Source organism: Aotus nancymaae, unplaced genomic scaffold (assembly GCF_030222135.1).
Source record: "Aotus nancymaae isolate 86718 unplaced genomic scaffold, 86718_ANA_hifiasm-v0.15.2.pri h1tg000049l, whole genome shotgun sequence".
Lineage (NCBI taxonomy): Eukaryota > Metazoa > Chordata > Mammalia > Primates > Aotidae > Aotus > Aotus nancymaae.
The window spans coordinates 17,928,976-17,940,780 of NW_026988463.1; the positions used below are offsets into that span (position 1 = coordinate 17,928,976).

At 44.8% G+C, this 11,805-nt stretch overlaps 1 protein-coding gene across 3 annotated transcripts in view; it reads right to left on the reverse strand.

The window, feature by feature from the left end:
* Positions 1-10,679, reverse strand: part of SMG1 (SMG1 nonsense mediated mRNA decay associated PI3K related kinase) — a 113,228-nt gene extending 102,549 nt beyond the window's left edge. For 2 of the 3 annotated variants that reach the window (XM_064362529.1, XM_012464649.2), the window contains exon 1: positions 10,193-10,679. In XM_064362529.1, coding sequence (XP_064218599.1) covers positions 10,193-10,281 — 89 coding nt within the window. In that variant the 5' untranslated portion in view covers positions 10,282-10,679. The remainder of the gene's footprint in view (positions 1-10,192) is intronic. The other variant, XM_064362530.1, reaches the window with a different exon arrangement.
* Positions 10,680-11,805: the final 1,126 nt, after the last annotated feature.

An 11,805-nucleotide genomic window follows, 5' to 3' on the forward strand; every position in this document is an offset into this window, starting at 1 on the left:
TTCTATAAAATGATCTGGCCACTGCAGTCCATTAGAATACTGTCCTTTTGAGCCTGCTCAGTTTGTTTAAGCCCTGCCTCAAGCTAACAGGGCTGCCATAAGAAGCGTTCCCCTCAAAATGCATCCTACAAGAACAGTGTTGTAAACTCTGGAGTTAACGCTAAATATAAAAACACAAACTTGCAGGATCTCATTTTCATGTATTTACTTGAGGAAAGATACTCAAATATAGAGTGTATGCTATTTATTGATGCACTTAATAGGAAAGAAGAGGACAGCAAAAGTAACAATTTTACCAGACCCACGCACATATGCAGGTTTTATTTTACTGGAGATGACACATATAAAAATTCTAGATAGTGGTAAGTACTACAAAAAAAAAACATGGGCAGAAATGGGTGTGATAACAATGGAAAAGTCACTGCATATATGTACCGTGACTGGGGTCATGGTTATATAGGTGTATACATTTGTCATAATTTACTGAATTTAAGACCTATATATACATACATTTTATCTCAAAGAAGCATCACAATAGAACTCCAAAGAGAATTCAATTTAGAAAGGAAAAGTACACTCGATTAACTAATACAATATGGAGGATAATCAACATTACAAAACCAAATGTCTCTGCATGAGTGAACTCCATGAGAATTTAGTAAGTCATACCCTACATTAAAAAAACAAAAACACAGAATAAGGGAGCATTTCTTACACATATGAAACCACAAAATTTCTATACTCTTTACTGTTAGGCCTCTATACAAGAAGAAGTATGTTTTATTTTATACTTCCAAAAATAAATAGGCTCTGAAAAACTTCAATATAGTCAAAGACAGGTAACCAAAATGCTGACAACGTGAAAAGATAAACAGCTCCTGTGAATTCATTAAGGGTGGTCCAATGAAAGGAACCTCACGGGTATATTTTAAGTGAACTGGATAAGGAAAGTATGCAAGTGTCAGGTTAACAAAGGCAGAAAATCCTAAAGAGTTATGGCAATTCAATGTTCCCAAAAGACACCAAGGACCACACTCCATTTTATATGATACTTACATGACATTTCATACATGTGTCTAACATGAATTGAAGACTGAGCAGATTAAAAAGTATCACTTTAGTGATCATCCTCAATCAATATCAGATAACAAACGAGGGGCTTTTGATTATGGAAAATTCTCACATATTGAGCTGAATATTTTTACCTTGATTTAAATTAATTATAATACTCAGGTCCTTAACAGTCTCTTCTCTATAATGCTCCAATTACCTGTCGCCCACTGCAATCTTTTGCATGCATGCATGTACTCTCTAACATACACTAGCTCTCTCTCTCTCTCTTATTCAAGAAGCAACTAGATTTAATCTTCCTAAATTATGCCACTTTCCTGAAGGTAAAATTACAATAATTCCCTAAAGTCACTCCAAATACATTTAAACTGGGCAGGGCACAGTGGCTCACACCTGTAATCCCAGCACTTTGGAAGGCTGATGAGGGTGGATCACCTGAGGTCATGAGTTTGAGACAAGCCTGACCAACATGGTGAAACCCCCGTCTCCAGTAAATACAAAAAAGTAGCCAGATGTGGTGGTGGGCACCTGTAATCCCAGCTACTTGGGAGGTTGAGGCAGGAGAATCGCTTGAACCCAGGAGGCAGAGGTTGCAGGGAGCTGAGATTATACCATGGCACTCCCACTGCCTGGGCAACAAGAGTGAAACTCCATCTCAAAAAAATAAAATAAAATAAAATATAATCACACTTAAACTATGATCCAAGGCCTACAAAAAGGTTCCCAACCCAGTGCTTCAGCTTCACCTCTTACGTGTAATATTCCTGATAAGTACCCAAATTCCTCTACACACCAACTTGCACCTGGCCTTATCCTAGTTTTCTGTGTTGGGGGGACATTCTCCCCTAAATTCACAGTGAAATTGTACAGACCAATTCCATCACCCCACTGCCCCATACTCAACTGTATAGCTTTCTCTCCTCTGACTCTGCACGTTTTCTTTCTTTCTTTCTCTTTTTTTTTTTTTTTTGAGATGGAGTCTCACTCCATAGCCCAGACTGGAGGGCAATGGTGTGATCTCAGCTCACTGCAACCTCCTGGGTTCAAGTAATTCTCCTGCCTCAGCCTCCCATGTAGCTGGGATTACAGGCGCCCACCACCACGTCCACCTAATTTTTGTATTTTTAGTAGAGATAGGGTTTCGCCATGTTGGCCAAGCTGGTTTCAAACTCCTGAAGTCAGGTGATCTGTCCGCCTTGGCCTCCCAAAGTGCTGGGATTACAGGCATGAGCCACCGCGCCCGGCCGACTCTCCAGGTTTTCATACAAAATAAGGCCAGATGTGGTGGCTCATGCCTACAATCCCAGCATTTTGGCAGACCAAGCCAGGCAGATCACCTGAGGTCAGGAGTTCAAGACCAGCCTGTCCAACTTGGCAAAACCCCATCTCTACTATAAATACAAAATTAGCCGGGCATGGTGGCAGGTACCTGTAATTCCAGCTACTCAGGAGGCTTAGCCAGGAGAATCTGTTGAACCTAGGAAGGGCAGGTTGCAGTGAGCCAAGATTGAGCCCTTGCACTCCATAGAGTGCATATATGTTGGCCATAGAACAAGACTCCATCTCAAAAAAATAGTAAGAAGAAAGGTATACTAAGAATTATATCACAAAATCCACATGCTCTTCCCCTTTACAAAGTCCTTTACCTATCTCCCATAATAACTTATAGCCTCCTAGAACACAGTGGTTGTACAAGTCATAAAAATCCTGGCTCTGGTTGGGTACAGTGGCTTATGCCTGTAATCCCAGCACTCTGGGAGGCCAAGGCGGGCAGATCACTTGAGGTCAGAAGTTTGAGACCAGCTAGTCAACACAATGAAGCTCCATTGCTACTAAAAATACAAAAATTAGCTAGGCATGGTACCGCATCCCTATAAGCCCAGCTACTCAGCAGGCTGATGTAGGAGAATTGCTTGAACCCAGGAAGAAGAGGTTGCAGTAAGCCAAGATTGCACCAGTGCACTTCAGCCTGGGCAACACAGTGAGATGCCATCTCAAAAAAAATATATATATATATACACACACATATATATGTGTGAGTGTGTGTGTGTGTGTGTGTGTGTGTGTGTCCCTAGAAGCATCAATGTTTACTGAATTAGAGTATTTCATTATCCGTTTTAAAAAAAAAAAACCTTCAGTTATACTAATTTATAAAGGAATCAAAACAAAAGGTGGGGGGCAGTGCAGCATCTCACACCTGTAAAGCCTAGCACTTTGGGAGGCGGAAATGGGAGGATCACTTGAGGTCAGGAGTTCGAGACCGGCCTGGCCAACATGGCGAAACCCTGTCTCTACTAATAATACAAAAATTAGCCGGGCCTGGTGACATATGACTGTAGTCCCAGCTACTCGGGAGGCTGAGGCACATGAATGAATCGCTTGAACCCAAAAGGTGGAGGTTGTAGTGAGCCAAGATGGTGCCTGCACCCTAGCCTGGGAGACAGAATAAAATGTGTCTAAAAATAAAAATTAAAAAAGCCAGGCATGGTGTCGCACACCTGTAATCCTAACACTTTGGGAGGCCGAGGCAGGTGGATCACCTGAGGTCACAAGTTCTCGAACAGCCTAACATGGTGAAACCCTATCTCTACTAAATACAAAAAAATTAGCGGGGCATGGTAGCAGCCTGTAATCCGAGCTACTTGGGAGGCCGAGAGAGGAGAATCACTTGTACAAAAAAAAAAAAAAAAGGTGGGGTCGGGGGAAGGTTTAACTTAAAGATACAATTACTAAGTGTTTCATAAGGAATGTCTTATTTCATAATGAAATAGAAGCTTAACACCAGCCTGGGCAACATGGGGAGACCCCACCTCTACAAAAACTTTAAAAAAAAATTTCACATAGCCAAGCATGGTGGCTCACTCCTGTAATCCCAACACTTTGGGAGGCAAAGGAGGGAAGATCACTTGAGCCCAGGTGTTCAAGACCAGCCCAGGCAGCATGGCAAAATTCCATCTCTACAAAAAAATAAATAAAGTAGCCAGGCTTGGTGGCGTGCACCTGTGGTCCCAGCTATTGGGAGGCTGAGGCAGGAGGACTTCCTGAGCCTGAGAGGTGGAGGCTGCAGTGAGCTCAGATGGTGCCACTGCACTCCAACCTGAGCAACAGAGAGATTCTGTTTTAGAAAAAGAGAGAGAAGGCTGGGCACAGTGGCTTACACCTGCAATCCCAGCACTTTGGGAGGCCAAGGTGGGTGGATCACCTAAGGTCAAGAGTTCAAGACCAGCCTAGGCACATGGTGAAACCCTGTCTCTACTAAAAATACAACGGGCATAGTGGCATGTGCCTGTAGTCCCAGCTACTTGAGAGGCTGAGAAAGGAGAATCACTTCAACCCGGAAAATGGAGGTTGCAGTGAGCTAAGATCACGCCACTACACTAAAGCCTGGGCAACAAGAGCAAGACTAAATCTCAAAAAAAAAAAAAAAGATAGAGAGAGAGAGAAAGGAAAAATAAATTAGTCAAGTGTGGTGGTATGCACCTGTGGTCCCAGCTACTCAGGAGGCTGAGGCAGGAGGATTCCTTGAACCCAAGAAGTCAAGGCTGCAGCGAGCAGTGATTCTACCACTATACTCCAGCCTGGGCAACAGAGCGAGAGCATAACTCAAAAAATAAACAGGAAAGAAAAGAAAAAAAGAAGAGAAAGAAAAACATAAAAATAAACATTATTTTAGTTTTACTTTTTTTTTTTTTTTTTTTTTTGAGGCTGAGTTTCGCTCTTGTTACCCAGGCTGGAGTGCAATGGCGCGATCTCGGCTCACCGCAACCTCCGCCTCCTGGGTTCAGGCAATTCTCCTGCCTCAGCCTCCTGAGTAGCTGGGATTACAGGCACACGCCACCGTGCCCAGCTAATTTTTTGTATTTTTAGTAGAGACGGGGTTTCACCATGTTGACCAGGATGGTCTCGATCTCTTGACCTCGTGATCCACCTGCCTCGGCCTCCCAAAGTGCTGGGATTACAGGCGTGAGCCACCACGCCCAGCCAGTTTTACTTTTTATTTTTTAGTTTATTATGAGTATTTTACTCTCCCTCAAGTAAAACAACCATACACAATTTGCAGAAATTTTCAACTTTGAAATCTGTGGAACAGAACTGGTAATCACTGAATTCTATTTAACTGAAGTTCCATTTAATACTAGGTTTTTGCCAATTACTTTTGCACCTAACTAATAGCTATAAAATATGTAACTTCACTTAATTTTATCCTTTATGCATGTCCCTAAATTATATACCTATGAACATCAGACTTAGTACAGACTCATAAAGGGCTGAATAGACAACTCTGGTTTCAAAAATCCAGCTTCTCATGACATCAGACATAGTAGTATACGGCTTTTCTAAATTCACAACACATTTCCATTTTTCAGTCTTTCACAATAGAGAATAAAGATGTGTGTACTTTTGAATAATTTTATTTGTCTACATTCTACCAAAACCAGAAGGTGTTTTTTGTTCGCTCGTTTGTTTTTGAGACAAAGTCTCACTCAGTTGCCCAGGCTGGAGTGCAGTCACACCATCTCGGCTCACTGTAACCTCCACTCTCCGGGTTCAAGCAACTGTCCTACCTCAGCTTCCCTAGTAGATGGGACTACAGACACACTCCACCACGTCTGGCTAATTTTTGTATTTTTAGTAGAGACAGGGTTTCACCATGTTGGCCAGGCTGATATCCAACGCCTGACCTCATGATCCGCTCGCCTCAGCCTCCCAAGTTGCTGGGATTACAGGCGTAAACCACCGTGCCCAGCCCGAAAGGTGTTTTTAATATACGGTGTCATCCTTTTAGAAGTATAGAAAGATCCTAAGTTTGGGCACAGTAAGACACCCAATATAGATCTATTACTAAACAAAAGAAATCAATTACACAAATAATGTCCTAAGACCCCAAGTGTAGAAGAAAAGCCTACTTGTTTTCTGTTGACTTCAATGCTTTCTCTTCTTTGTTGAATTAATCAGTCTATTTGACTCCAACGTTAGTTGATCAATGTCACTTTGGAATATTAAAATGTACAATTTTGAATTACACATTTAATTTTAAAACACATCATTCTGATGCCAGGCACAGTGGCTCACGCCTATAATCGCAGCACTTTGGGAGACACAGGCGGACTGCGAAGTCAAAAGATCGAGACCATCTAGGACAACATGGTGAAACCCTGTCTCTACAAAAATACAAAAATTAGCCAGGAGCAGTAGCACACACCTGTAGACTCAACTACTAGGGAGGCTGAGGTAGGAGAGTGCTTGAACCTGGAAGGTGGAGGCTGCTGTGAGCCAAGATTGTGCCACTGCACTCCAGCCTGGGCAACAAAAGTGCAAAATTCTGTCTCAAAAAAAAAAAAAAAAAAAAAAAACAGAAAAAAAAAACATCATTCTGATTTCTATCCTAATTGATATTGATATTAGCAGATTATCTTCCAAACTACTGTAGAAAAAATGACAGACTTTAGCTATTGACAATGATAGGTCATTTTTTTAGGGGAGAGGAGTAAAGAGGGCAACCTCCATAGGTCAGATATCCCTTTGTTCTAAGAAGCCACCACTCCTATTTCTTCAGATGGGAAAAAAAAAAAAGCAGAGGCATCCAGTGGCTCCCAAAACCTTCTCAACTTTATGCTTGAGGGACCCACAGATTTCAAGTAATTTTTTTTTTTTTTTTTTTTTTTTGAGAAGAAGTCTTGCTCTGTCACCCAGGCTAGATTGCAATGGTGATGCTCACTACAACCGCTGCCACCAGGATTCAAGTGATTCTCCTGCCTCAGCCTCCCAAGTAGCTGGGATTACAGGCATGCGCCACCACACCCGGTTTTTTTGTTGCTGTTGTTGAGATGGGGTTTCACCATGTTGGTTGGCCAGGCTAGTCTCAAACTCCTGACTTCAGGAGCTCCACCTGCCTTGGCCTCCCAAAGTGCTGGGATTACAGGCGTGAGCCACCGGGTTAAGCCTGCTTAACCATTCTTAAATGCTGATTTAGGTCGGTGGCGGGGGTGTGGTGGCTCACGCCTGTAATCTCAACACTTTGGGAAGCTGAGGCGGGCAGATCGCTTGAGCTAAGGAGTTAAAGACCAGCCTGGGCAATGTGATGACACCCCATCTCTACAAAAAAAATAATAATAATACAAAAATGAGGCGGGCAGGTGGCAAGCACCTGTAGCCCCAGCTACTTGGGGGTGCTAAGGCAGGAGACTTGAGCCTGGGAGGTCTAGACTGCAGTGAGCCAAGTATCTGTGTCACTGCACTCCAGCCTGGGTGAAACAGTAAGACCCTGTAGCAAAAAAAAAAAATGACTGAGAGTGCAGTGAATGAAAAGGAAGACTATAGCCAGTGCCATATAAATGCTTACTGTTAGAGGTATGCTTCTATGGAACATGTGTTTGCTCTGTTGCCATATGACATTCATGTATTCAGCCACCTGGAACACTTCCTGTCAGTATGTGTGAAGTATCATGTGTGGTCAAAATCGACTCAACAGTCATTTTCCACACCAAGTGGTAAACTAACACTAAAAGAAACCAACTAGAGTTGCTTTTTCCAAAGCCTAAATCAGCCGGTGCGGTAGTTTACACCTGTAATCCCAGAATTCTGGGAGGCCAACCTAAGATCAGGAGTTTGAGACAAGCCTGGCCAACTAAGAGAACAACCCTGTCTCTACTAAGAATACAAAAAACTAGCCAGGCGCCTGTAATCCCAGCTACTTGGGACGCTGAGGCAGGAGAATCTCTCGAAATTGGGAGGCAGAGGTTACAGTGAGTTGGAGATTTGACCACTGCACTCCAGCCTGGGTGACAGAGAGCAAGACTCCATCTCAGGAAAAAAAAAAAAAAAAAGACCTAAATCAAGGAAAACACAACCAAAACACCAGGGAAGAAATGGTATATTAAAGGCCAAAAAAAAAAAAAATAAGTGTTTAATCAAACTTGTTTAAATGAACCATAATAAACATGCTTCATTTGAAGATGTTCTAAACCTTCATTTAAGCAATAAGGAAGATCAAGATCCATTCTGTCAGTTACCTAGAGTCTGTCATCTTTCTGAAGAGGGGACAGAATAACAACTTCAAATTTGACTAATGAAAATTTATGACTTGGCAAACACCTGAGTATTTTTATTGACTAACAAATCAACTATGACAATCTTAGAAACAAATCAAGTTATGCTACGGGGTAGGTCCACACTTCCCTGTTCCCTCTACTACAGGAGAAAACCAAATCTTTCCAACAACCTGTTACTCCCAGTAACAAAATGTATCTCACAGTATCTCAACCAAGGCGTTACATTCTGAAACTTTGTTATAAAGCACAGCTTCAAAGAAAGTTTGTAAGCTTTCTTGTAAGCTCCTCCCCTCCCCCATTGCCCCTCCCCAGAGCCAAGAAATAAAGCACTTGAAACAACATGGATAATATTTATTAATAGCTCATGTACATATTCCATAACTACATAAGCCATTTGGCTTCATACCTGTCAGCAATGAAGTCAGGTGACCCCAGCACGTGGTTGCAACTCTTCTCTATTTATTTAGAACTACAAACTACAATTTATACTTTTCCAAAAGCTCTAAGACTATTTGTGAAGAGAACTTTATTCCTCTAAAAGGTTACTGAATTCTTTTATATACTATACTGATCACAATACTGGAAAAAAAAATAGAAAATCCATTGTCAAATTCAAGTTCATTTACCACCTACTTTGTTAGATGCCAAAAAATAAAATCAAATGACACATTTCAATAAAAAGGCAAAACTAAGAATATCAATTATAGAAAAAATACTTTTAAAAATCAACTAAGTTTATTTAAAGCACTCACAATCAAGTGGTACAAGGCAAGTCAAGGCTATAGTTATCAAACTTTTTTTTTTTTTTTTACGACTAAACATCTCAATTCTAGACTCAGGCACTAATTATTAAAGTCATCTAGTTATATACATCAGTTCTCAACAGATATAGTATTTGGGAAGGCATATTAAATAGACTAAGGGGTGTACCACCCATTAGCCAAAGATAATTTTATGGATTTTTCTAACAGGTCTTCAAATATTATATTCTAACATCTCACCAAATTATTTCCAAATACTGCTGGAATTACACGTAACTATCAGGAAACAAAAGGGCTTCCCAACAACCTGTGCGTTCTACATTTATTTGGCCAGTTTCTGGACAATTATAATACAATTGTGCTCCAAAATAGGCGAGTTCCATTAATCAATTATCCCTAAAATATATTTATATACATTTAAGGAGTTCTCCTAAGCATTGGGTTAAATTCCGAACAGACTCTGAATACAAGCATTTATTTAGTAAGAGAGGTTCGAATAAATCAGTGCTAAATTAGGCCCAACTACCTCCCAAATGGATCAGAAACACAGGAAAATTGCATTTATTTAAAAAGTTAATGTTCCTAATCTATCCAAATCTAAGCCCTCAAAACGGTCTGAGATCAACTCCTCCATAAAAGAGGAAATTCTCCAGTCTTTTAAGCGGGTGCCGAAAGAGTTCACTCAAATATCCAGGTATGAATTACGGTTCACCAGAGTAACTGACCTTGCACTTAGGGAAAACTTCCATCTCCCAAGACCAGAGTGGGTCGATCCCATCAACAGTCACACAATGTCATTTCATGCTCCACTAATGAATGTCCTGCCTAAAGTCAGAGCAATGCCTTAGCTGGAGTTCTGTTTTGGTTTTTTCAGTATTAACACGTGGGGGTCACAGAAAGGAACACAGGTTAGAAGGTCTCTCACGTGGCGGCTGAAAGAGTGAGGAACCGAGGAAGTGAATGAGTAACAGGGAGGGTCCCGGACTCGCAGGATCTCCCAGCTCAGGTCGAGGGAAGCGGTAACTGGAATGTCCCCCACCCCTGCCTCTTTCTCACCTACTGGTCCCGACCCCAGGCCAGTGCCACCGCCGGGAGCCCCGGGCTGAAAAAGCAGGGAGGGGAGACACTTAGGCCTCGCCTCTCCGCGGCCTTCCTTCCCCAGCCGGGGCGGAGGAGACCCAGGAAGCCGCGCCCGGCTCCGCGGGGTGGAGGGCCTAGGCCGCGCCTCCCAGCCCCGCGGCCCTAGGCCTCGGCCCGCCAGAGGCGGAGCCCGGGAGGTCGGGGATGGGGCCCGAGCCGGTCACCCACCTGGGTTGCCAGTCATTCCAGCTCCGCGGATACTTGGTGCCGCCGCCGCCGCCGCTGCTCAGCCGAGACCCCGGGGCTCTGCGGCTCATTACCTTCCCCGACACGACATGGCCAAGCGCCGCCGCCCAAAGAAGCGCGAGTCACCGCCCGAACCGGCCGCCACCGACACCCCACTCCGGCCCGGGGCTGAGAAGGAAGCCGAGGAGAAGGAGGAGGAGGAGGAGGAGGAGGCGGAGGGCGGGGGAGGAGGACGGCCGTTCCGGGTTCCGCCTGAGCCAGCAGCGCAGGACGAGGAGGCGGGAGCGGAGCGGTGAGAAAGAGGCGGATGAAGGGGAGGCGACGTCTCTTCCAGGACCGTGCGCGGCCCACGACGCCGGGGCCCCGGAGGACGAGAACGGCGAGGAGGCGGTGGCGGCTGCTCCTCACGCTCACACTGCCACTGCTTCCCCACCTCCCGACTCCGCCCGCCGCGCCGCCGCTGCCGCACGGCATGCTGGGAGCGAGGGGTGGTGCCGGCGCCCGCTGGGCCTGGGGAGATGGGCGGGGCCTGTAGGCGGGGGCGGGGTCGAGAGGGGCGGGGCCGATAGCAGACCGTCCCGCCCCCCATGTCCCCAGGCTCGTGGGCGGTGCCGAGGTCTAGGCACCGCGGTGACGAATCCTGGGACAGGGGATCTCCACTACCGCGGCCACACAGTTTTTTCCCAAAAGCTTCCCGGAAAGCACCAGATCCCCGGGGGCCGGGCAGTCAGGTGTAAATGCGCGTCCAATCAAAGACCTGCGGTGTCGGGGGCTAGTGCCCTGGCGTGCGCGCGCACACAGGCGTGCCCTTGCATTCACGTGCGCCCGCCTTCCCTCTGTCTAGAGGGGGAAAAGTGAAAATAGTAGGATCGAGAGGTGGATATCCACCTTTCCAGCCTCCACCTGAAATGTGCCCATCGAGTCCTGGCACCTTCTACTATTTCTTCACAATGAAAAAAATTAAATGGTAGAAGGAAAGGGAGTACCGACGACCACTAAGCCCTGTCCTCTGCAATGTGAAATGTGTTTTGAAGTCCTCTCACCCCGACGCTTGGCCGCCTTCTGCGGGAGAAAGAAGCTGGGGGGCGGGCGAAGTGGCTCATGCCTGTAATCCCAGCACTTTGCAAGGCCGAGGTGGGTGGATCACTTGAGGTCAGGAGTTCGAGACCAGCCTGGCCAACATGGGGAAACCCTGTCTCTACTAAAAATACAAAAATTAGCCGGGCATGGTGGCAGATGAGTGTAATCCCAGCTACTTGGGCTGCGAAAAAAAAGAAGAAGCTGGGTAGAGGAGGCATACCTGACCCTCTACCCCCTGACATGCCCCTGGGAAAAAAAAAATTTCCTAAAGCATCTGATGCATAATGTGAATGCATACACATACACTTTTTTTTTTTTTTTTTTTTTTTTTTGAGACAGTCTTGCTCTGTCGCCCAGACTGGAGTGCAGTGGCATGATCTCGGCTCACTGCAACCTCTGCCTCACGAGTTCAAGCAATTCTCTGCCTCAGTCTCCCAAGTAGCTGAGATTACAGGCACCCGCCACCACGCCCGCTAATTTTTTTTGTATTTTTAATAGAGATGGGGTTTCACCAT